At 39.1% G+C, this 27665-nt stretch overlaps 1 protein-coding gene across 5 annotated transcripts in view; it reads left to right on the top strand.

Annotated features, from left to right (window-relative positions):
* The window catches only part of Gm5150 (predicted gene 5150), a 59501-nt gene that overhangs the window by 17367 nt on the left and 14469 nt on the right, over positions 1-27665 (top strand). For 4 of the 5 annotated variants that reach the window (XR_389592.2, XM_006535485.1, NM_001081687.1 and 1 more), the window contains exon 3: positions 25330-25686. The exons of the other annotated variant lie outside the window; for it this stretch is intronic. Coding sequence is in view for 3 of the 4 variants with exons in the window: in XM_006535485.1 (XP_006535548.1) it covers positions 25330-25686 (357 nt within the window). In the remaining variant the exon portion in view is untranslated. The remainder of the gene's footprint in view (positions 1-25329; positions 25687-27665) is intronic. 5 annotated transcript variants of the gene reach the window in all.

Below are 27665 nucleotides of genomic sequence, written 5' to 3'. Positions count from 1 at the left end.
TGGCAGACAGAGGAGTAACAAATAGTAATTGCCTTTATATGTTACTTGACCTTTTTCCCTTACTGCTTTTAGTATTCTATCTTTATTTAGTGCATTTGATGTTCTGATTATTATGTGTCGGGAGGAATTTCTTTTTTGGTCCAGTCTATTTGGAGTTCTGTAGGCTTCTTGTATGTTCATGGGCATCTCTTTCTTTAGATTTGGGAAGTTTTCTTCTATAATTTTGTTGAAGATGTTTGCTGGTCCTTTGAATTGAAAATCTTCATTCTCATCCACTCCTATTATCCGTAGGTTTGGAATTCTCATTGTGTCCTGGATTTCCTGGATGTTTTGAGTTAGGATCTTTTTGCATTTTCCATTTTCTTTGATTGTTGTGCCGATGTTCTCTATGGAATCTTCTGCACCTGAGATTCTCTCTTCCATCTCTTATATTCTGTTGCTGATGCTGGCATCTATGGTTCCAGATTTCTTTCCTAGGGTTTCTATCCCCAGCGTTGCCTCACTTTGGGTTTTCTTTATTGTGTCTACTTCCCTTTTTAGGTCTAGTATGCTTTTGTTTATTTCCATCACCTGTTTGGATGTGTTTTTCTGTTTTTCTATAAGGACTTCTACCTGTTTGGTTGTGTTTTCCTGTTTTTCTTTAAGGACTGTAACTCTTTAGCAGTGTTCTCCTGTATTTCTTTAAGTGAGTTATTAAATTCCTTCTTTATGTCCTCTACCATCATCATGAGAAATGCTTTTAAACCCAGGTCTACCTTTTCAGGTGTGTTAGGGTGCCCTGGACTGGGCGAAGTGGGCGTTCTGGGTTCTGATGATGGTGAGTGGTCCTGGTTTCTGTTAGTAGGATTCTTACATTTACCTTTCGCCATCTGGCAATCTCTGGAGTTAGTTGTTATAGTTGTCTTTGTTTAGAGATTTTTCCTCTGTTGATTTTGTTACCCTCTATCAGCAGACATGGGAGACTAGGTACCTTCTCTAAAATTGACCACATAATTGGTCACAAAACAAGCCTCAACATATACAAAAATATTGAAATTGTCCCATGCATCCTATCAGATCACCATGCACTAAGGCTGATCTTCAATAACAAAATAAATAATAGAAAGCCAACATTCACGTGGCAACTGAACAACACTCTTCTCAATGATACCTTGGTCAAGGAAGGAATAAAGAAAGAAATTAAGGACCTTTTGGAGTTTAATGAAAATGAAGCCACAACATACCCAAACTTATGGGACACAATGAAAGCATTCCTAAGAGGAAAACTCATAGCTCTGAGTGCCTCCTAAAAGAAACTAGAGAGAGCATACATTAGCAGCTTGACAACACACCTAAAAGCCCTAGAACAAAAGGAAGCAAATTCACCCAAGAGGAGTAGATGGCAGGAAATAATCAAACTCAGGGGTGAAATCAACCAAGTGCAAACAAGAAGAACTGTTCAAAGAATCAACCAATCAAAGAGCTGGTTCTTTGAGAAATTAAAACAAGATAGATAAACCCTTAGCCAGACTCACTAGAGGGCACAGGGAAAGCATCCTAATTAACAAAATCAGAAATGAAAACGGAAACAGAACAACAGATCCTGAAGAAATCCAAAACACCATCAGATCCTTCTACAAAAGGCTATACTCAACAAAACAGGAAAACCTGTATGAAATGGACAAATTTCTGGACAGACACCAGGTACCAAAGTTGAATCAGGATCAAGTTGACCATCTAAACAGTCCCATATCCCCTAAAGAAATAGAAGCAGTTATTAATAGTCTCCCAGCCAAAAAAAGCCCAGGACCAGATGGGTTTAGTGCAGAGTTCTATCAGACCTTCAAAGAAGACCTAATTCCAGTTCTTCACAAACTCTTCCACAAAATAGAAATGGAAGGTACTCTACCCAACTCATTCTATGAAGCCACAATTACTCTGATACCTAAACCACAAAAAGACCCAACAAAGATAGAGAACTTCAGACCAATTACCCTTATGAATATCGATGCAAAAATCCTCAATAAAGTTCTTGCTAACTGAATCCAGAACACATCAAAACAATCATCCATCCTGACCAAGTAGGTTTCATCCCAGGGATGCAGAGATGGTTTAATATACGGAAATTCATCAATGTAAGCCAGTATATAAACAAACTCAATGACAAAAACCACATGAACATCTCGTTAGATGCTGAGAAAGCATTTGACAAAATCCAACACCCATTCATGATAAAAGTCTTGGAAAGATTAGGAATTCAAGGCCCACACCTAAACATGATAAAAGCAATCTACAGCAAACAAATAGCCAACATCAAAGTAAATGGTGAGAAGCTGGAAGCAATCCCACTAAAATCAGGGACTAGACAAGACTGTCCACTCTTTCCCTACCTATTCAACATTGTACTTGAAGTCCTAGCCAGAGCAATTAGACAACAAAAGGAAATCAAGGGGATACAAACTGGAAAGGAAGAAGTCAAAATATCACTTTTTACAGATGATATGATAGTATATATAAATGACCCTAAAAATTCCACCAGAGAACTCATAAGCCTGATAAACAGCTTCAGTGAAGTAGCTGGATATAAAATTAATTCAAACAAGTCAATGGCCTTTCTGTACACAAAGGATAAACAGGCTGAGAAAGAAATTAGGGAAACAACACCCTTCTCAATAGTCACAAATAATATAAAATACCTTGGCGTGACTCTAACTAAGGAAGTGAAAGATCTGTATGATAAGAACTTCAAGTCTCTAAAGAAAGAAATTAAAGAAGATCTCAGAAGATGGAAAGATCTCCCATGCTCATGGATTGACAGGATCAACATTGTAAAAATGGCTATCTTGCCAAAAGCAATCTACAGATTCAATGAAATCCCCATCAAAATTCCAACTCAATTCTTCAACGAATTTAAAAGGGCAATCGGCAGATTCATCTGGAATAACAAAAAACTGAGGATAGCAAAAACTCTTCTCAAGGATAAAAGAACCTCTGGTGGAATCACCATGCCCGACCTAAAACTGTACTACAGAGCAATTGTGATCAGAACTGCATGGTACTGGTATAGTGACAGACAAGTAGACCAATGGAACAGAATTGAAGACCCAGAGATGAACCCACACACCTATGGTCACTTGATCTTTGACAAGGGAGCTTAAACCATCCAGTGGAAAAAAGACAGCATTTTCAACAAATGGTGCTGGCACAACTGGCGGTTATCATGTAGAAGAATGCAAATTGATCCATTTCTATCTCCTTGTACTAAGGTCAAATCTAAGTGGATTAAGGAACTTCACATAAAACTAGAGACACTGAAACTTATAGAGGAGAAAGTAGGGAAAAGCCAGAAGATATGGGTACAGGGGAAAAATTCCTGAATAGAACAGCAATGGCTTGTGCTGTAAGATCAAGAATCAATAAATGGGACCTCATAAAATTGCAAAGCTTCTGCAAAGCAAAAGACACCGTCAATAAGACAAAAATGCCACCAACAGATTGGGAAAGGATCTTTACCTATCCCAAATCGGATAGGGGACTAATATCCAATATATATAAAGAACTCAAGAAGGTGGACTCCAGAAAATCAAAAAAACCCATTAAAAATGGGGCTCAGAGCTGAACAAAGAATTCTCACCTGAGGAATAACGAATGGCAGAGAAGCACCTGAAAAAATGTTCAACATCCTTAATCATCAAGGAAATGCAAATCAAAACAACACTGAGATTCCACTTCACTCCAGTCAGAATGGCAAAGATCCAAAACTCAGGTGACAGCAGATGCTGGCGAGTATGTGGAGAAAGGGGAACACTCCTCCATTGTTGGTGAGATTGCAAGCTTGTACAACTTTCTGGAAATCAGTCTTGCGGTTCCTCAGAAAATTGGACATAGTACTACCGGACGATTCCGCAATACCTCCCTTGGGCATATATCCAGAAGATGTCCCAACCAGTAAGAAGGACACATGCTCCACTATGTTCATAGCAGCCTTATTTATAATAGCCAGAAGCTGGAAAGAACCTAGATGCCCCTCAACAGAGGAATGGATACAGAAAATGTGGTACATTTACACAATGGAATACTACTCAGCTATTAAAAAAATGAATTTATGAAATTCCTAGGCAAATGGATGGACCTGGAGGGTATCATCCTGAGTGACGTAACCCAATCACAAAGGAACTCGCACAATATGTACTCACTGATAAGTGGATATTAGCCCAGAAACGTAGGATACCCAAGATATAAGATACAACTTGCCAAACGCATGAAATTCAAGAAGAACGAAGACCAAAGTGTGGACACTTTATCCTTTCTTAGAAATGGGAACAAAACACCCATAGAAGGAGTTACAGAGACAAAATTTGGAGCTGTGATGAAAGGATGGACCATCTAGTGATTGCCATATGCAGGGATCCATCCCATAATCAGCTTCCAAATGCTGACATCATTGTATACACTAGCAAGATTTTGCTGAAAGGACCCTGATATAGCTCTCTCTTGTGAGACTATGCCGGGGCCTAGCAAACACAGAATTGGAGGATCGCAGTCAGCTATTGGATGGGTCACATGGCCCCTAATGAAAAAGCTAGAGAAATTACCCAAGGAGCTAAAGGGAAGTGCAACCCTATAGGTGGAACAACAATATGAACTAACCAGTACCCAGGAGCTCTTGTCTTTTGCTGCATATGTATCAAAAGATGGCCTAGTCGGCCATCACTGCAAAGAGAGGCCCATTGGACTTGCAAACTTTATATGCCCCAGTACAGAGGAACGCCAGGGCCAAAAAGCGGGAGTGGGTGAGTAGGGAATTTGGGGGGTGGGTATGGGGGACCTTTGGGATAGCATTGAAAATGTAAACGAGGAAAATACCTAATTAAAAAGAAAAAAAATAAAAATGGTTGAAAAAAAAAAACAAATAGTAATTGCCATATCTCTGTTATGTTTTCTTCTTCATAAGCATGCTCTATAAAAATGTCGTCACATGTTCCCTTAGAGAAGACCTTGAGTTTCATTGAAGGACCAGATATGTGAACAGGTAATAAAGAGGCAAGTGTTTACTACTACCTCTGCCTCATGAAGTAACACAGTACAGATGCTTTTTCTCCCTACATAACCTATTCTCTGAGCAGCAACCACAGAACAGAGCTGTCAATTGTTTTCAGTTCTGAAAATGCAATGAAGAAATAAATCAGGATATGCAGGAATCCAGGTCCTTTGGAGCAAAGGCCTCTCTTTGCCCAGAACTCCCTGGAGCAGGGATCTAGCAGAAAATTCCTCAAATTGGAGTATAGGTTAACAATGGTGCAATGTCACTGGGATGGCTTCAGTGGAGAACAGCAGCTTTCTTTTGGTAAATGAATGTGAAGTCACAGAAAATAACCTCTGAAACAGTAAGGGATAAAAGACAGTTTTTGTTTCAGTCTCAGTGTCTTCATCTGTAATGTGGTAATGATCACAGATCTCTCAGAGGAAAACAACTGTATATAAACCAATACAACAGCATGCCAAAGCACACGTGGTATATCATGGTCATTAAACCTTGGGCAACTCATTTAATCTCACTCTTAGTTTTCCTTCTGTAGAATGAGGAAACCTGTGCCCATTTTGAGATAGATATGATTACTCAGAGAAACATTGAGTGTCTGGCATCAGGAGATCATAGAGTGAGAAATCTTCCTATGTGTACAATGCTCAGTTTCCTCTTCTGTGATGATTACACCCATGGTTGATGGTAGTTGTTCCTTGAGAAAAGAGAAGACATGCACATATTATTGGCTTGTAGTGTTTGGGTAGTTAGCAACATCAGAATCCCATAAAAATCTCAGTCTTCACAAAAGAGGACTGAATCTAAATGCCTTGGTATGTATCCTAGTACTGCTACTTTTTGACATGTACCCAGGACAAGATCTTCAACACAGGGTAGTCTCTTCCTGCTAGCAGAGAATATGAACATGTGTTAATGAAGGAGTAAAGTTATTCAACATACTTAGAGAAAGTGCTGACAGCTAGGAAATATTTCAATATTTCAAATATTGGGTCATGTAATTTTTGGAAATTCCATTTTCCCTCATAGTCTTTTGGTTTATTAACATGAAGTTAGGTTCTTCATTGGGCTACTTTTGGAATTTCCTGAGAAACTGAAAAAAAAATCCAGATCGATGTTCCTTTAGTTGTACTGATATGGGTGTTGGTATCTGGAATAGCATATACATGATTTGAGGCAACAGGAGATATTTGGGGTTATTCCCTTGGTAGAGCTGTGAGCATAGCGAATTGAGACATGATATAACCCCCTCATGCTTCAGAGCAGCAAGGGTCATGCTGTAGAACACAATCCCTTAAAACCCAAGTAATGTGCTAGAGACATCTTTCAGTGAGCAAATTCAAGTTTCCTAAGGTTCAAAGAATTGAAAGGCCTCTTCAAACTCGTCCAAACTTGTCCTTGAGATAGTAAGTGAATGGATCTGTGTGCTTTCTTTCAGTATTGTTTTATTATTTGTGCCCCCAAGAAATGATTTGTCAAATACTTAAGCTAGATTGAACTTTGCTTCCTGGCCTTCACCACTGTCATAGGCAGTCCTGGAGTCAACACTAGGCTTGGAATTTCATAAGAATGTTATTCATTCACATGAAATGCCCCAGTGTTGACAGTAAGCAGGCGTCTCACAGTTTGCCAGATAGGTGCTAGTAATCTCAGGGCTTCTTCCAAACAGTAAACTTAAGATCTTCATTACAGTCAGGTATCGCAGACTACATTACATATTAGAAGAAAGTTGCTGAGTTACTCTGACAAATGGAGATTCCCTACAGACACTTAAAACAGCAGCCAAGTTACTCTCATATGCAAGAATTTACAATGGCCTAGGAAGAAGGAGGGTTGTGGTTTAGGGAAGAACTACAGTATTCCATTATTCATGAAAAGGTCAGCAAGAGCAGAACCCCCCCCCCCCACTGTACAAGCTTTCACAAGGCTCAGAGGAATAGCATAAATGGTGACTAGAGTGTGAAATCTTCACCTGACTCCTGTCAATAGCTGACTTTAGATAGGGCTGATATTATCTCAATTGTAAACACTGCCTGGTTCCTGTTAGTCTTTATGTTTGCATTTTTTGTTTTGTGTCAGATAACTTCAATGTATCTTGGCTGATATGTCACCTAACTTCTTTGTTTTCTTCTGTAATATAAGTCTGATGCTTGCTTTGAGAAATTACATTCAGACACAGTACTCTCTGTGTGTCAGTGTCTGTTTATAACTTCCTCCTGACTCCTTGCTCACCTGAGCACTGAAGCCCTGGGTCCCTACGGGTTGAGGGACACATTGAGTTCAGTCCATGGCAAACAGGGACAAAAATAGAGAAGAGAATAAGTAAAAGGAGATCCAGCAAAAGACCCAAATTGGAATCCAGCTCAAGGGAGGCTCCAAGGCCTGCCAATATTACTGATGCTATTGTGTGCTTACAGAAAGGGACCTAGTATGGCTACCCTCAGAGAGGCCGGACAAGCAGCTGAAAGGATCAGATGCAGAGACTTACACCCAAATAATAGACAGAAGCTGGGGAACCCTGTGGTTGAATCAGGAAAAGTCCTGAAGAAGCTGAGGAGGAGGGCAACCCTATAGGAAAGCCATCAGACTCAACTAATCTGGATCCCAGAGGTTTCTTAGAGACTGAACCACCAACTATGCCACACCAACTCCAGTGGAGTCTGTGTATCAATGAAAGAAAAACTCCTTGAATGGCTACCGGACCCGAGGTTTGTGTTCTGTGGAGCTAGGCCACCTGGAGGTCCCTGTTAGTACTAGCAAGGAAACTGTGCTGGGTGCTTTGACCTCAGTGTTCTTGACCACTGTGCTGGTGTCTGGAGCAAAAATAGATGAGAACCTGATTCCAATTACCTGCAATGTCATCCCACCAGTGATTTTGTCTGAAACAGCACAATTGATTTTGCAGATCTTGCAAAGAGAAAATATGATTTTGGGCACCATCATTAGTTTAATACAACAATTAGATTTAGGCAGTAATAAAATTGTCAGAAGTAAAAGAGAAATTATATAGGACGAAGAAATCCAGAATTTATAGGAATTAGGACTAACAGTAAAAGAGGGTGAATTAGTCATTTCTAGTGAAGCTGCGTAGAGGATGGGGGGAAGTACCTAGATATCGTGGCCCTTAAAAGTTTAACCCAACAGATATTCCACTTCCCTGGAATTTATGAGAAGAACTTAGTCAGATGGATTGTGAAAAACAGGAAGAAAATGAGATATTCAGAATTAAGTCTATGGGAAAGAATAAGAAGATGTAGGGCTCCATGGTGTGCCTTAACAGATGAGCAACAGTGGACCTTGAGATGGCAGGTGTATGTCTTCCTATCATTTGGAGATAATTCTAGATGGCCAGGAGTAAACATATTTGGGAACAAAAGAAATAAGCAAGAAATAGTACAAAGTTTAGATTGGGATTGCATGTGCTGTTGAATAAGATTATTAGAGTAGTAAATAAAAAGTTATGAGAGCCTTGAGCCAATATGAAAGTTCAGTCTGGTGGGAGTTGCCAGAGCATCTGCGGGAGATATCTTGGTTCCCGGATTCCACTAAGACTGGTCTGTGCAGACATCTGGGCACTTTCCTGCCAGAGCAGAGGTGTCCGCCCAGCCTGGGAGGGAGTTGCAAGAGCATCTGCAGGAGACATCTTGGTTCCTGGATTCCACCAAGATTAGTCTTCTCAGGTGAGAATGTGGACTACAGACGCTAACTGCTTCTGGTTCAGGCACTTTTCAGGCCTTCATCTTCTGCCAGGAGGCAAGTCCGAACGCCAGATATCTGTGCACCTTCCCTGAAAGAGGAGAGCTTGCTTGCATAGAGTGCTCTGACCACTGAAACTCAGGAGAGAGCTAGTCTCCCAGGTCTGTTGGTAGAGAATAACAGCATCAGGAGAGGAACAAGCTCTAACGAGAGACAATTATAACAACTGACTTAAGAGATTACCAGATGGCAAAGGCAGACATAAGAATCTTACTAATAGAAACCAAGACCAATCACCTTCATCAAAAACCAGCACTCCCACCTCAGCCAGTCCTGGGAACCCCAACACACCAGAAAAGCTAAACCCAGATTTAAAGGCATATCTCATGAAGATGGTAGAAGACATCAAGAAGGACTTTAATAACTCACTTAAAGACATACAGGAGAACACTGCTAAAGAGTTACAAGTCCTTAAAGAAAAACAGGAAAACACAACCAAACAGGTGATGGAAATAAACCAAACCATACTACCATACTAGACCTAAAAAGGGAAGTAGACACAATTAAAAAAAAAAAAAACAAAGTGAGGCAACGCTGGAGAGAGAAACTCTAGGAAAGAAATCTGGAACCATAGAACAACAGAATAAAAGAATACAGGACACAACAATCAAAGAAAATGCAAAATGCAAAAAGATCCTAACCCAAAACATCCAGGAAATCCAGGAAAAAATGAGAAGACCAAACCTACGGATAATAGGAGTAGATGAAAATGAAGATTTTCAACTTAAACGGCCAGCAAATATCTTCAACAAAATTATAGAAGAAAACTTCCCAAACCTAAAGAAAGAGATGCCCATGAACATACAAGAAGCCTAAAGAACTCAAAATAGACTGGACCAGAAAAGAAATTCCTCCCGACACATAATCAGAACAACAAATGCACTAAGTAAAGACAGAATATTAAAAGCAGTAAGGGAAAAAGGTCAAGTAACATAAAGGAAGGCCTATCAGAATTACACCAGATTTTTCACCAGAGACTATGAAAGCCAGAAGATCCTGGACAGATGTTATACAAACACTAAGAGAACACAAATGCCAGTCCAGGCTACTATACCTGGCCAAACTCTCAATTATCATAGATGGAGAAACCAAAGTATTCCATGAGAAAACCAAATTCATACATTATCGTTCCACGAATCCAACCCTTCAAAGGATGATAATAGAAAAAAAAATACAAGGATGGAAACCATGCCCTAGAAAAAGCAAGAAAGTAATCTTTCAACAAACCTAAAATAAGACAGCCACAAGAACAGAATCCCAACTCTAACAACAAAAATGATAGGAAGTAACAATTACTTTTCCTTAATATCTCTTAATATCAATGGACCCAGTTTCCCAATAAAAAGACATAGACTAACAGACTGGTTACACAAACAGGACCCAACATTTTGCTGCTTACAGGAAATCCATCTCAGGGAAAAAGACAGACACTACCTCAGAATGAAAGGCTGGAAAACAATTTTGCAAGCAAATGGTCTGAAGAAACAAGCTGGAGTAGCCATTCTAATATCTAATAAAATCAACTTCCAGCCCAAATTTCCTAGTAAGCTATATTTGTGTTAGACTTTTTTTTTTTTTTTTGGTTTTTTTTTTAAAGATTTATTTATTTATTATATGTAAGTACACTGTAGCTGTCTTCAGACACTCCAGAAGAGGGCGTCAGATCTTGTTACAGATGGTTGTGAGCCACCATGTGGTTGCTGGGATTTGAACTCCGGACCTTCGGAAGAGCAGTCGGGTGCTCTTACCCACTGAGCCATCTCACCAGCCCCTGTGTTAGACTTAAAAGAGAACTAAGATGTGTGATTTGCCAAGAGAAAATTGTTCCTTCTTGATTGCGAATATAATCTGAACCCTAAAGTAAAGATTTTGCAGGAGCTTCACCACCGAGTGCTTGTCTGTCTGTCACACCGATCCTATTCCCAACCTGGTTATAGTCCCCTTGGGTTCCTGACCACTTAGGTGGAATTCCCACTGTGCGGTCGGCGGCATAACTAGGCAAAATACACTAGCTGATATGAAGCCCCACACACATATACAGCAGAGGAGAACCTGGTTTGGCTTCAGTGAAAGAAGAGGCACTTAACCCTTGAGAAATTTGAGGCCTCAAAGATGGGAGATCTTGTGTGATGGTGCTTTGAGGTGGGGACACCCTGTTGGAGACAGGACAGGAGTAATGGTATGAGGAACTGTGGGATGTTGGACCAGGAAGTGTATACCAACTACACTATAAAAACAGATTAAATACTACTACTCTTACTCTTACTACTACTAGTACTATTAATACTAATAATGGAAGAAATTCTTAGCCCAGAAAGAAAAAAATATAGGTAGAATCTCATGGTTAAATATGTACATTAAAAAATCCTCCTTATCAATGTCCTTATTACTAGTTTTAGGATCACATTCTTATATTTTTTGCTAGTTGTGTCACTCAGCAACAATATTGTTGTGTGTTTCTGCCTTGTTACTGGCACTACCATGAAAATACCACCTATGGAGCAAAATCTTCTATACCTTGACATCTTCCTTTTTCTTAGTGATCTGCTCATTAAGTTCCCCAGTAGCTTTCACAGTATAGTCACTTCCATCAGAGAGGTTAATGATATAGAGCACATGACCATGAGTTTGGAGAAACACAGTGCTGTTGTTGATCTTCTGTATCATTAACTTACATTCCTAAGTAAAGCGGAGAAATTTCTGGCCTGGGAAATTGTTCTAATGCAGGTGCATGCATTATAGGAAAGACTCACCCTGAGATTAAAGTTGAAGAGGGCTTTCAATTATTTGAACCATAGGAAACGTGAATTTGCTCACTGAAAGATGTGGACCAAGAGGGTGGAGGATATATACGTATCCATCATTAGTTCATTAAATGAATCTGTTTCTCCTTCTCACTTGGTTCTCATTTTTGGGATCTGCCTTCTTACCTGCTACCCCTAAGGAGCTTCTTGGGGGATATAGGGCTAAGGCAAAATCATATGTTTCTCCTCTTGAAAACTATTCATTTGGTTCTCTAGAGCACTTTTAAATTAGGTTGTTTGTGTTCTTAATTAGTTCTTTGAAAACTGTACATTCTGGGTTTTTTGTTTGTTTGTTTGTTTGTTTTTTTAGTTTTTAGGGTGTTTTTGTTTTTGTTTTGTTTTTGTAAGGTCCAATTGGTTTATTGTCAGCCTTGTTTTTTGAATGACTGGAGTTCTATTCAGAAAGTCCTTACATATGTCTATATCTTGAATTGTACTCTCTTTATCCTATAGAAGTTTCCAAGTTTTGGGGCTTAATATTATAATATTTGAGATAAGTTTTGAATAAGAGATAAAGGTCAAGTTTTATTCTTATATATGCAAATATTCAATTTTCCCAGCACTATTTTTTAAAAGTGCTATTGTTTTCCTCTATATGTGTTTTTAATTTGTCAAAAATCAAGTGGCTGTAGTCTCATGGATTTCAAATGGTTTCTGGGTGCTCTATTCTGTTTGTTCATGTGCCTGTTTACAAGTCACATGTTCACAATGTTTGTGTTACTGTCTTTGCAGTGCTCAAAATGAAGTATGTAGTACTTCCAGCAGTATTCTTTTAAAATTTAAAATTCTCCTTAAAATTTCTTTAGTTATCTATGAGCTTTGGTGCTTCCATATAATTCTTCCTGTATATATCTGTAGAAATGTTCATTGTGATTTTATTATATTGGTACATTGCTTTTGGCAAAATTCTGTAATGATGGGAAGTCTTTCTACCTTCTAATGCCTTTTTTCAATTATTTTATTATGTTAAAATGTTATTGCAGAGCTATTTTTTCAGGACAAGATCTTAAGCATAGAAGGAACCTGCAGGTAGGAGCTGATGAAGAGGTCATGGAGGGGTGTTGCTTCCTGGATTGCTTCCCATAACTTGCTCAGCCTGATTCCTTATAGAAGCCAGAATCACCAGACCAAGGGTGGCCCCATCCACATTGGGCTAGGCCCTCCCATATCAATCACTGATTACAAACATATCCTATAGTCCTGACTATAGCTTGATCTTACTGAGATATTTTCTCAACTGAGGCGCTCTTAGTTTTAGGAGCTCCTCCATATTTCATTCCTTACCACATGTTCCTTTATCCAACCTGTTTGACCCTCCCTTTCCAGTCCACCAATCTCTGTCCATCAATAACTATCTATTCTATTTACCCTCCCTAAAGAGACCCTTCCCTGTTCTTTAGTAACCCCTTACACTCTAACTAAGGATTATAATAAGAATTATAGCTTACTTATAAAAAACTTAACTTACCTCAACATATAAACTAATGCATACCATGTTTTTCTTTAACAGTCTGTGTTACTTCACTCAGGATGGCTTTTCTAGCTCTATCCATTAAACTATGAATTTCATGATTTCCTCCTTTTAATCAGCTTAGTAATATGTTCCATACATTCCTTTATCCATTCATTTGTTGATAGACATTTAGGCTGTTTCAAATTTATGGCTACTGTGAATAGAGCAGCAAGGAAGATGGTTTACCAAGTGCCTCTGTGGTAGAATAAAGCATCCTTTGGGTATATGCCCAAGAGTGTTGGAGCTGTATCTTGAGGTAGATATATCCCCAGCTACATAAGGAACTGCCATACTGGTTTCCATAACAGCTGTAGAAGTTTCCACACCTACCAGCAATATACTTACCATATACCCTTACCATCCTTCTTGCCAGTGTGATCTGACACATGTTGTATTGATTTCGGCTATTTAAGATTAAATTTCAAAGTAGTTTTGAGTAGTTCCTTGATGACTAAAGGTGTTGAGCAATTTTAAGTATTTCTCAGCCATTTGTCTTTCCTCTTTGGACATCTGTGGGTTGAATATGTATCCATTTATTAATTAGGTTGTTTTCTTTAGGCAGATTTTTAAAAAATTAAATGAATAAAATTTATTTTAAAATATACAACTCAGTATTGACATTTTTAAGTCATCAAAATAATTTATAATAATTAAATGTCTCTTAAATATACATGATATCTTCTGAAGCTAAAAGTAATATGCACTCAAACAGTTTTTAAAATCTATTTGGAACATTAAACATGACAGAAGTAGAAAAAAATCCCTTATAAAGTTCTCTATGAAAGGAAATTGTGACAATTTCCTGATTAGACAGAAACTGTTTCATCTCCAAGGGAGAATACGCAGTGTAACTGTGACTTCATAGAATGAAAGGGGTATGGTTTCTTCTGTTTCTAATTTGAAGAGTATTGCTATTAGTTCTTCTCTGAATGTCTAATAGAATTCTGCAGTAAACCCATCTGGTCCTGGGATTTCTTTCATTGGGAGACTATTAGTGACTGTTTATATTTCTTTAGGGGTCAAGGAACTGTTCAGATAATTTATGTGATCCTGATTTTACTTTGGTATTTGGTATCTGTCTAGAAAATTATTCATTTCATCCAGATTTTCCAGTTTTGTTGAATGTAGGCTTTTGTAGTAGGATCTGATGATGTTTTGAATTTCCTCAGTATCTGTTGTTATATCTCCCTTTTCATTTCTGATTCATTAATTTGTATACCGTCTCTTTATCCTTTGGTTAGTCTGGATAAGAGTATATCATTCTTGTTGATTTTCTCAAAGAACCAGCTCTTGTTTTTTTTTTTTTGTTGTTGTTTGTTTTTTCTTTGTTTTTTTTTTTTACTTTGTGTATAGTTTTTGTTTGTTTGTTTGTTTGTTTCTACTTGGTTGATTTCAGCACTGAGTTTGATTATTGCCTGGATTCTACTCCTCTTGGGTGTATTTGCTTCTTTTTGATCTAGAGCTTGCAAATTTGCTGTAAAGCTGCTAGTGTATGCTCTCTCTAGTTTCTTTTTGGAGGCAGTCAGAGCTATGAGTTTTCTTCTTAGCACTGCTTTCATTGTGTCCCATAAGTTTGAGTATTTTGTGCCTTCATATTCATTAAATTCTACAGTCTTTAATTTCTTTCTTCATTTCTTCCTTGACCAAGTTATCATTGATTGGGACATTGTTCAGCTTCCATGTCTATGAGGGATTTCTGTTGTTTTGTTTCTATTGAAGACCAGCATTAGTCCATGGTAGATTGCTTGGCATTACTTTAATCTTCTTGTATCTGTTGAGGCCTATTTTGTGAACCATTATATGGTCAATTTTGGAGAAGGTGCCATGAGGTCCTGAGAAAGTATATTCTTTTGTTTTAGGATGAAATGTTCTATAGATATCTGTTAAATCCATTTTGTTCATAACTTTTGATAGTTTCAATTTGTCTCTGTTTACTTTGTGTTTCCATGATTTGTCCATTGATGAGAGGGTGATTTTGAAGTCTCTCACTATTATTGTCTGAGGTGTAATGTCTGCTTTAAGCTTTAGTAAAGTTTCTTTTATGAATGTGGGTGTCCTTTCATTTCATAGACGTTCAGAATTGAGAGTAGCTCTTATTAGATTTTTCCTTTGATGAGTATGAAGTGTCCTTCCTTATTTATTTTTGATAACTTTTGATTGAAAGTTGATTTTATTCAATTAGAATGGGTACTCCAGCTTGTTTCTTGGGACCATTTGCTTAGAAAATTGTTTTCCAGGCCTTTACTCTGAGGTAGTGTCTGTCCTTGCCACTGAGGTGCATTTGCTGCAAAATGCTGGGTCTTGTTTATATTTCCAGTGTATTATTCTATGTCAGCTTTATCATCTTCTGTTGCAGTAAATCTCCAACCCAAATATGCCACGGCAATGAAAACATGACTCAATTAGTATGAATTTGTGCCTAGAATGGGCAGGTCTACTGCTACACTACCATCTTCCATATCTATGAGACCCCTTAGAACTTGCAGTTTCTCTGGGCCATATGCTTTTTCTCTGCTTTTCTTCTTCTTCCTCCTCTGCATCCTCTCCCTCTTTGATTTTCTCCTTCTTCTCTCTCCCAATCTTCTGTTCCACATTCCCTATATCTGCCCAATCATCAGCTCTCCTTTAGTTTGAAACTTTAGGTGGGAAGTAGGTTTACAGGAAATCACCTAAGTGATGACTCACTCCCTGTTCAAAGCCAGGGGAATGGATTACCATAAAATATAATTAGCCCCGGGCTATCCACAACATTTCCTTCTTTCTGTCTAATTAGAAGACCATTTTATCTCAGATATAGTTGAACATAACTATTATTATTATGTGATTTATAAAGTACAAGAGACCTAACAACCAGTCCATCATCTTCGTTAGTTAAACAGAACCTCTCTTCTTTACCCTTACTTAAAAGACTTATAATTCTACATCTCAATATGTCTTGGCTTTAGATTGATTGTCATCTGAAAACCATCCTCTCAAAACTGTTCCTCTCAAAGTAAAAAGCTTGTGTTGGCTAGAAGACTGTAGTTTTTGTAACCTATCAGAAATCCAAGAATGACTGATATTAACTAAAAATATATAGGAAGCTTAAAACAGCTTCGAAAAATTAGCCAATCCATAGACACTGGTGATCACCTGGACTGTCCCTTACTTCAACATGTTGGAGCATCGCTCTTTAGCCTACTGGCCAGGGTCTTCTGACAGACTTAGAGAAACAGCAATATTAAGGACTAGCCTACTCTGTCTCAGAAGAATCAAGCTGTCCTAACCTGTCATTGTGTTCTTTCTTTGGACAGTATTTTGTCTGTAGCTGAAATGAGGCAATTCTTGCCTACTGGTTTTTTAGCCACAACTGGGATAATTCAAAGATGCTCAGTTTCTTCTTTGAATCCAAAACAGGGAAAGCTGTCAGGAATAGACTAGTCTCAATAACAAGTGAACAAATCATAATTAAATGTCACATCCTGTAGACTTCTGACGTTTTTGAAAATCATCTATCTATATAAAGTAATCTAGATTGTTCTCTGTCAACTACTCTCCTTCATTTCTAATTAAAATAACTGAAAACAACCTAACAATAAACTCAGAGCCATGAATTTTCTACTTGGACCTTAACTCACAGGCTTAAACGTCTCAGATCTGTTTATAATAACAGTAATAGAAGGTCTGGGTTTAAGACCTGTACTTTAAAATTTTAGTATCAAAGACAACCTATAATAATCATCCTTAGGTCCAAAGACTAGGGAACTAGGACGATGACTCTTCATAACTTCTTCTTGGTGAATATGGGTGTTGAGAGATTTTGAAGGTAGGGAAAGGGTAGAAAAATGGGGGAGGTGGTTGGCCTTAAGAAGGCCATACCAATGATTGTATTAGTCTCTGATGTCTCTGTCCTGACTGGATCTAAATGAAAAATCAAGACATCAGGAGTTCAGGCAGGTCAGTTCAGCATGCCGGACAATGAAATTCACCAAGGCTGTATATTATGTAATATTTTAATCTCCAAACAAAATTTTAGTATCATCAAGATAACCTTTTTGTATGATTTTATGAAATCTATTTCTTCAGGGGGGTCTCCCCCTGTCAAATCTGATCCATATAATTCTGGAAGATGTAAATACATTAATCATCTTTTTCAAAAACACAAAGAGAAAATCTTTTCCCCAAATCAACATATTCTTCTGTAGCTTGCCCTCTGTCCCAGAGGAACATTAAAACAACCAAAATACTCAAAATCACATACATTTTAGCCTATTTAGGCCTTTCTAATTTGTCATGTCAGGATATTAACCCAAAATTCCTGTGGAGCCTATGTTAGACAGAATATGCGTCTCCTGCAGACTTTATTATACCATTTTTAAAACAATTGATTCACACTTGTATTTTCCCTTCCTTTTCCTCTCCCCTCCCCTCCCCTCCACTCCCCTCCCCTCCACTCTCCTTTTCTCCTCTCCTCTCCTCCCCTCCCCTCCACTCTCCTCCTCTCCTCTCCTCTCCTCTCCTCTCCTCTCCTCTCCTCTCCTCTCCTCTCCTCTCCTCTCCTCTCCTCTCCTCTCCTCTCCTCTCCTCTCCTCCCCTCCCCTCCCCTCCCCCCCTCCCTTCCCTTCCCTTCCCTTCCCTTCCCTTCCCTTCCCTTCCCTTCCCTTCCCTTCCCTTCCCTTCCCTTTCTTTTCCCTTCTCTCTTCCAACCTTCTGCTCCACCTTCCCTTTATCTACCCAATCATCAGCTCTCCTTTATTTTATAAATTAAGGTAGGAAGAAGGTTTACAGGAAATCATCTGAGTGCTGACTCATTCCTTGTTCACAGCCACTCACAGGAGAATGCAATTACCACCAAATATAATTAGCTCCAGGGCTATCCAAAACAATCTTCCGTATTTTTTATTAGATATTTTCTTTATTTGCATTTCAAATGTTAGCCTTGTTCCTAGTTTCCCCATCTGAAAACCCCCTATCCCTCCTTCTGCTCACCAACCCACCCACTCTTGCTTCCTGGCCCAGGCATTCCCCTATACTGGGGCATAGAACCTTCACAGGACCAGAGGCCTCGCCTCCCACTGATGACCGACTAGGATATCCTCTGCTACCTATGCAACTAGAGCCATGAGTCCCTCCATGTATTTTCTTTGGTTGGTGGTTTAGTTCTAGGAAACTCTGGGGTACTAGTTAGTTCATATTGTTGTTCCTCCTAGGGTGCTGCAAACCCTTTAGCTCCTTGGGTTCCTTCTCTAGCACCTTCTTAGGGGACCTTGTGCTCTGTCCAATGGATAGCTGTGAGAATCCACTTGTGTATTTGTCAGGCACTAGCAGAGCCTCTCAGGAGACAGCTATATCAGGCTCCTATTGTATGTCCTTTTATTGGGGAATTGAGTAAATTGATGTTAAGAGATATTAAGGAAAAGTGATTGATGCTTCCTTTTACTTTTGATGTTATTTTTATATTTATGTGGCTATCTTTTTGGGGATTTGTTGAAAGATTAGTTTCTTGCTTTTTCCAGGGTGTAGTTTCCCTCCTTCTGTTGACATTTTCCATCTATTATCTTTTGTAGTGCTGGATTTGTGGAGAGAGATTTTGTCAATTTGTTTTTGTCTCTGAATATCTTGGTTTTTCCATCTATTGTAATTGAGATGTATTGTTGGGTATAGTAGCCTGGGCTGGCATTTGTGTTCACTGAGGGTCTGTATGAAATCTGCCAAGGCTCTTCTGGCTTTTAGAGTCTTTGGTGAGAAGTCTGGTGTAATTCTGATGGTCTGCCCTTATGTGTTACTTGACCTTTTTCCCTTACTGCTTTTAATATTCTTTCTTTGTTTTGTGCATTTGGTGTTTTGACTGTTATGTGATGGGAGGAATTTCTTTTCTGGTCCTATTTGGAGTTCTGTAGGCTTCTTGTATGTTTATGGGCATCTCTTTTTTTAGGTTAGGGAAGTTTTCTTCTATATTTTTGTTGAAGATATTTACTGGCTCTTTAAGATGGGAATCTTTGTTCTTTTCTATACCTATTATCCTCAGGTTTTATCTTCTCATTGTGCCCTGGATTTCCTGGATGTTTCGAATTATGAACTTTTTGCATTTTGTGTTTTCTTTGTTGTGTCAATGTTTTCTATGTTATCTTCTGCCCCTGGGATCCCCTCTTCTCTCTATTGTATTCTGTTGGTGATGCTTGAATCTAACTCTGAATGTCTTTCCTAGGTTTTCTATCTCCAGGGTTGTTTCACTTTGTGATTCCTTTATTGTTTATATTTCCGTTTTTAGATCCTGGATGGTTTTGTTCAATTCCTTCACCTGCCTGGTTGTTTTTTCCTGTAATTCTTTAAGGAAGTTTTGTATTTTCTCTTTAAGGGCTTCTAAAATGTCCTCATTGTCCTCATTGCACTCTCACTGGACCTGAGACTGCAGAAAATGACAAGTTTTAATGATAATTTTTTGCACTTCCTGATGCTTTCAGGTTTTTTTTATAGTTTCTGAAACTAATAATTACATAATTTCCTTCATCTTCTTTTCAAAATACATGCTTTCTCTTTACTTTTTTAAGTCTCTGTCTCTCTGTTTCTGTCTGTCTCTGCCTGTCTGTCTGTTTGTCTGTCTGCTCTCTCTCTCTCTGTCTGTCTCTCTCTCTCTCTCTCACATACACACACACAAGCTCATACTTATGTATATGTTCCTAAATATTTAAATACAATTTTCTCTGTCTATATCTTACCTGAGCAAAGACTATACCTATCAGAGGAGCCATATCTCTGTGAGGAAGATTGTGTATTGCTGATGTGTTCTTTTTATGGACTATGTTCCAGCTTTGCTTTGCTTGACTGGTGCCTCTCTGCCACAAGTATCTCTCTTCTTCTAGGCCCCAATGCAACAGGACTGTCAGAAATTAAAAATTCTAAGCTGTGATATGTAGCACAATTTCTACATTTATCAGTTGAGTTATTTTAGAAATTTGCTTCCTTCTTGGGAAGTTGCTTAACACAAATAATATGCTTTGAGTCTCAAATATATCAAAATCTTTAAGTGTTAAAACCTGTTCAACAGATAATGGCACCAGTTTGAAAGATGATTGAGTATTTAGAATGTAAGGTCTAAGAGAATAGAAGGTAAAAGTAGCATGCTTTTGAATTGGACATGTAAGCCACATCACTGCTTGCCACTCAGTGATTTCTGCCACTATGAGATGTGTAACATAGCTCTATCACATACCATCATTATGATGAGACTCTGTCTAAGCTGCGACCAATGGAAACAGTCAATTATCAGAATGCTTAACTCTGAAACAATGAGCCAGAGAAAATGTCAATTCACTTGAATTCCTGTTCCCAGATATTTTTCAAATCAGTTAACACCTACTTCATCAAGAAATAATTATATCCACATCCCCATCCCTATGTAAACCTAGAGAGAGCTGTACCTAGCTCTATGTCTCCGTGCAGATCATCCAATGTCAGGTGAAGGTATCATGACTAAGCAAACCAACTGAGAAGTTACATTTTAAAGTTATGACACTCACCATGTCCAAGATACTATGGGAAGTACTCCCATATCATATGGACCAACATCTCCAGTTAATGATCTTGTCAAACTGAACACAAATACAGAAAAAGAATCAGAAGTACAAACACTAATTGCAATGTGTAAAGCTGAAGATTGGATTCAGGATGTCTGACTGAAGTCATGGAATTAGCAACTACTCTTCCCAGAAACTTCAATCTATCCCAAGATCTTTAGTGTGAAATGAGGACAGGGTCAATGATTTTCTTTTCGGGGCTCTTCATACTTATATGCAAACAGCTTTTCTTGAAAACATATTTTTCATGAATAACTTGGTTTCTATGCCATAGATTGTCAAGTTAAAATGGATTTCAACGAGATAGGAAGATATCACACTGAACAAATCAGATATTCTTTGGATACTCACTTGAAGCTAGAGGTTGTTCTGTGAACACGTGTGGCACTGGAGAATAAAAGTAGAGGCAGAGTCACACATGCATATATTAAAGTCTATTAAGGAAAATAAAAATTAAGATAAAGGATGAAGTGTGTACTTTAAAATATATATGCCAAATATGTCCTATTATCTAAAGAAATAAGCAGTCTCTTTTGGTGACTTAGATATTGAAAACAGGGAGGGGTAAGTGAGCATCACTAAGAAGAGGAAATTTGATAAAAAAGATACAGAGATAAAAAGATAAAAAGAAAATGTGAGAGTGAGTCATATGGCCCAGCATTCTGGAAGGATTTCACTGATGGCCCCAGCATATGCTAAGGAAATAATCTTTGCCACAGAGCCTCCTGCCCTGCTCATGGACAGAGCTTTCAATCCAGGATAATGGGAGCCACTCCAGGCTTGGAAAAGAGAAACACTATATCCTAATGTGTTTTTTTTTTCTTTTTCCAATTTTTATTAGGTATTTTCTTCATTTGCATTTCAAATGCTATACGGAAAGTCCCCTATCCCCCAACTACTTGTGGGTTTTTTGTTTGTTTGTTTGTTTTGATTTGTTTTGTTTTTCGAGACAGGGTTTCTCTGTAAAACCCTGGCTGTCCTGGAACTCACTCTGTAGACCAGGCTGGCCTCGAACTCAGAAATCTGCCTGCCTCTGACTCCCGAGTGCCCACTTGGAAGGAAAGCCCAGGACCAGATAGGTTTAGTGCAGAGTTCTACCAGACCTTCAAATAAGATCTAATTCCAGTTCTGCATAAACTATTCCACAAAATAGAAGTAGATGGAACTCTACCCAACTCATTCTATGAAGCCACAATTACTCTGATACCTAAACCACAGAAAGACCCAACAAAGATAGAGAACTTCAGACCAATTTCTCTTATGAATATCGATGCAAAAATCCTCAATAAAATTCTCGCTAACCGAATCCAAGAACACATTAAAGCAATCATCCATCCTGACCAAGTAGGTTTTATTCCAGGGATGCAGGGATGGTTTAATATACGAAAATCCATCAATGTAATCCATTATATAAACAAACTCAAAGACAAAAACCACATGATCATCTCGTTAGATGCAGAAAAAGCATTTGACAAGATCCAACACCCATTCATGATAAAAGTTTTGGAAAGATCAGGAATTCAAGGCCCATACCTAAACATGATAAAAGCAATCTACAGCAAACCAGTAGCCAACATCAAAGTAAATGGAGAGAAGCTGGAAGCAATCCCACTAAAATCAGGGACTAGACAAGGCTGCCCACTTTCTCCCTACCTTTTCAACATAGTACTTGAAGTATTAGCCAGAGCAATTCGACAACAAAAGGAGATCAAGGGGATACAAATTGGAAAAGAGGAAGTCAAAATATCACTTTTTGCAGATGATATGATAGTATATATAAGTGACCCTAAAAATTCTACCAGAGAACTCCTAAACCTGATAACCACCTTCGGTGAAGTAGCTGGATATAAAATAAACTCAAACAAGTCAATGGCCTTTCTCTATACAAAGAATAAGCAGGCTGAGAAAGAAATTAGGGAAATAACACCCTTCTCAATAGTCACAAATAATATAAAATATCTCGGCGTGACTCTAACTAAGGAAGTGAAAGATCTGTATGATAAAAACTTCAAATCTCTGAAGAAAGAAATTAAGGAAGATCTCAAAAGATGGAAAGATCTCCCATGCTCATGGATTGGCAGGATCAACATTGTAAAAATGGCTATCTTGCCAAAAGCAATCTACAGATTCAATGCAATCCCCATCAAAATTCCAACTCAATTCTTCAACGAATTGGAAGGAGCAATTTGCAAATTTGTCTGGAATAACAAAAAACCTAGGATAGCAAAAAGTCTTCTCAAGGATAAAAGAACTTCTGGCGGAATCACCATGCCAGACCTAAAGCTTTACTACAGAGCAATTGTGATAAAAACTGCATGGTACTGGTATAGAGACAGACAAATAGACCAATGGAATAGAATTGAAGACCCAGAAATGAACCCACACACCTATGGTCACTTGATCTTCAACAAGGGAGCTAAAACCATCCAGTGGAAGAAAGACAGCATTTTCAACAATTGGTGCTGGCACAACTGGTTGTTATCGTGTAGAAGAATACGAATCGATCCATACTTTTCTCCTTGTACTAAGGTCAAATCTAAGTGGATCAAGGAACTTCACATAAAACCAGAGACACTGAAACTTATAGAGGAGAAAGTGGGGTAAAGCCTTGAAGATATGGGTACAGGGGAAAAATTCCTGAACAGAACAGCAATGGCTTGTGCTGTAAGATCGAGAATTGACAAATGGGACCTAATGAAACTCCTAAGTTTCTGCAAGGCAAAGGACACCGTCAATAAGACAAAAAGACCACCAACAGATTGGGAAAGGATCTTTACCTATCCTAAATCAGATAGGGGACTTATATCCAACATATATAAAGAACTCAAGAAGGTGGACTTCAGAAAATCAAATAACCCCATTAAAAAATGGGGCTCAGAACTGAACAAAGAATTCTCACCTGAGGAATACCGAATGGCAGAGAAGCACCTGAAAAAATGTTCAACATCCTTAATCATCAGGGAAATGCAAATCAAAACAACCCTGAGATTCCACTTCACACCAGTCAGAATGGCTAAGATCAAAAATTCAGGTGACAGCAGATGCTGGCGTGGATGTGGAGAAAGAGGAACACTCCTCCATTGTTGGTGGGAGTGCAGGCTTGTACAACCACTCTGGAAATCAGTCTGGCGGTTCCTCAGAAAATTGGACATAGTACTACCGGAGGATCCAGCAATACCTCTCCTGGGCATATATCCAGAAGATGCCCCAACTGGTAAGAAGGACACATGCTCCACTATGTTCATAGCGGCCTTATTTATAATAGCCAGAAGCTGGAAAGAACCTAGATGCCCCTCAACAGAGGAATGGATACAGAAAATGTGGTACATCTACACAATGGAGTACTACTCAGCTATTAAAAAGAATGAATTTATGAAATTCCTAGCCAAATGGATGGACCTGGAGGGCATCATCCTGAGTGAGGTAACACATTCACAAAGAAACTCACACAATATGTACTCACTGATAAGTGGATATTAGCCCCAAACCTAGGATACCCAAGATATAAGATATAATTTGCTAAACACATGAAAGTCAAGAAGAATGAAGACTGAAGTGTGGACACTATGCCCCTCCTTAGATTTGGGAACAAAACACCCATGGAAGGAGTTACAGAGACAAAGTTTGGGGCTGAGATGAAAGGATGGACCATGTAGAGACTGCCATATCCAGGGATCTACCCCATAATCAGCATCCAAATGCTGACACCATTGCATACACTAGCAAGATTTTATCGAAAGGACCCAGATGTAGCTGTCTCTTGTGAGACTATGCCGGGGCCTAGCAAACACAGAAGTGGATGCTCACAGTCAGCTAATGGATGGATCATAGGGCTCCCAATGGAGGAGCTAGAGAAAGAACCCAAGGAGCTAAAGGGATCTTCAACCCTATAGGTGGAACAACATTATGAACTAACCAGTACCCCGGAGCTCTTGACTCTAGCTGCATATATATCAAAAGATGGCCTAGTCGGCCATCACTGGAAAGAGAGGCCCATTGGACTTGCAAACTTTATATGCCCCAGTACAGGGGAACACCAGGGCCAAAAAGGGTGAGTGGGTGGGCAGGGGAGTGGGGGTGGTTGGATATGGGAGACTTTTGGTATAGCATTGGAAATGTAAATGAGCTAAATACCTAATAAAAAATGGAAAAAAAAAAGGGACGGGGTTCTGGCACTCCCTCTCTCCCCCTCTTCGTCTCTTCGTCCCTCTCTTCGTCTCTTCATTTCTTTCTCTTCGTCTTTTTCTCTGCTCTCTTCCTCTGCTCTCTGCCTCTCTCTCTCTCTCTCTGCCCCTCTCTCTGCCTCTCTCTCTGCATCTCTCTCTCTCTTCCTCTCTGCCTCTCTCTGCCACGCTCTTCCTCTCTTGCTCCTGAGTAAGCAATAAAGCTTTGCCGCAGAAGATTCTGGTTTGTTGCGTCTTTCCTGGTCGGTTGCGAACGCGAGTAAGATAATTCCAAAAAAAATTAGGGCTGCAGTCAGAATCCTGCCAAGTTTCAAGTATCTCTGTTATTCAATTTCTTTGTCTGTACTATATTCTTGTCTTGAAATGCCCAACCAGGAACTATGTTCAGGAACTTGCTGAGCTCTAGTGAGTAACATGTTTTTGTTTTTGTTTTATCACAAAATTGAGGAGCTTGTGGCTTTCCATCAGGATGAGCACTAACTGTTGTTTTCTGTAGGAGCCGCTGGAAAAGAGTTGAAGGTGATCCAGCCTGAGAAATCAGTTTCTGTTCGTGCTGGAGGGTTGGCTACTCTGAACTGCACAGTGACATCCCTCATCCCTGTGGGGCCCATGAGGTGGTACCGAGGTGTAGGACACAGGAGAAACTTGATATATTCTTACACAGGAGAACACTTCCCCAGAATAACAAATGTTTCAGATGCTACAAAGAGAAGAAACCTGGACTTTTCTATCCGCATCAGTGATGTCACTTTTGCTGATGCTGATACCTACTACTGTGTGAAGTTCCAGAAAGGACCATCAGAGTCTGACATTGAGATTCAGTCTGGAGGCGGCACTGAGTTGTTAGTCCTTGGTAAGTACTACGTTTTTTTTTTTTTTTTTCATCCATGATTTCTCCTACAGGTTGAAACAGTGTCCAATACTCTGTGAACAACAATTAATACACCCATGTAGAAGGGACCCTAATATACATAAGTTCACTTTAGCCCATATCTGACCAAGAAACCTGAGAAGAATAGAGGATATGCTATGTGTTAGAGGTTTCCCCTTCTGGGAATCAGGTGTAAATTCATACATTTGTTTGTCTGCCCCACTGAACTTATATTTCTCAAACCATCTCAAATTAGTGGCTGTAGAAAACCCATGAAAGCGATGACTCTCCTATTCATTGAGAGGGACAGACCAGGCCTACGGACTCCAAAGTGTACTTTCATATCTGATCAAGTCTTCTCTTTCTTCCCAAATACCCTGGGGCTTAGATGTCCCAGGTACAACTCTACATATCTATCGAGACAGCGGGTAGCTGTCAAGCAGGAACATTTTACCCAAGTTGTATGACTCCTCCTTCCCAAGATAAGACGTACTTCACACCAGAAAGATCCAGAGCAGGGAGTTTTTTTCTCATTTCCAGTTCATTCACAGCACACAGAAAATTCCACAGATGTCCACATTCTCTGTGGAATCTTATCCCTGGTTTAGATGTGGGCAATAAGCAAGGGACTATCAGAGAGCATTTTCTATCAGAGTGCTATTCACACAGGCACTGAAGGTTTGAGACAATGCTTACTTGTTACCAGGAGGAAAGTTCCATGGGGATTTTATTCAATCACCAACCAAGGCAGGCAAATACTCACTTTGAATTTCCTGCCACATGCATGAAACTGATGTTGAGAATTTTAAAGCATGAAGGACAGTCAAACTATCCAGCCCAATACAGAAGGGAGACCTGTATGAGACCTGCCCATGACCACAAAGCCAGTTATTATGAAGATCTGTGATGGAGTCCACCTCTCATTCCTGGCCAACCTCTTTCTGTCCAAGCAAAAAAGGCACCATCTCTATTTAAGCACCTGATGCACAAGAGATGTTGAATCAGAATTTCATGAACCCAAACCCCATTTCTATTCATCATCACCTCCAAAGTTTCAAGATTTTCCTCAGACTCAGATTCTAATATGCAATATTCATCAGAAAGCCACACAAATATCAACAATGCTCTCACCCCATATTGTATGTGAGACTGTTTCCTGTTAGAAACTGTAAGGCAGCAGCTAGAGATACTATACTTCAGATTGCAGGCCATGAATATTTCATTTGTATGTATGTTTGGCTACTAAAATAGTAGTTTGTTGGTGGTGTTTAGCAGCCACATAGGCCCAGAGTGGACCTACTCCCACCCTGGTCATAAAAATAAAAATGTCCTGTCTATAGGAGGGTTGTGGAATTTTAGAGTAAATAAACATAAAGATGTTCCAGTTGCCCCAATTGGGTGTGGTGAAGCCAATTTTCTCATAACCCTTCAGTGAAGAGAGGCAATGAGAATGGTTTCACCTTGAATTCATACAAGGAATTCATAACAAGGACACTGAGATTCTAGGAAATGTAAAATATAGCAAACCACAATCTGCAAGTGACTGAGGTAAGATGCAGTCCATAGTTTCCAGTGATCCTAGCTTCATGTGCCTTGTCATTTGTTATAAGGATGTTCTTCATCATGATGTTGACAGACAGAGGAACAACACATAGTAATTGCCATATGCCATATCTCTGTTATGTTTTCTTTTTCATAAGCATGTTCTATAAAATGTGGTCACATTTTCCCTTAGAGAAGACCCTGAGGTTCATAGAAGGACCAGACATGTGGCCAGGTAATGAAGAGGCAAGTGTTGACTACAACCTCTGCCTCATAAAGTAACACAGTACAGATGCTTTTCTTCCTACATAACTTATTCTCTGAGCAGCAACCACAGAACAGAGCTGCCAATTGTTTTCAGTACTGAAAATGCTATGGAGAAATAAATCAGGATACGCAGGAATCCAGGTCCCCTGGAG

Source organism: Mus musculus, chromosome 3 (assembly GCF_000001635.26).
Source record: "Mus musculus strain C57BL/6J chromosome 3, GRCm38.p6 C57BL/6J".
NCBI lineage: Eukaryota > Metazoa > Chordata > Mammalia > Rodentia > Muridae > Mus > Mus musculus.
The sequence above is the reverse complement of the archived record's forward strand: the minus strand, read 5'-3'. Positions and strand labels throughout refer to the sequence as shown.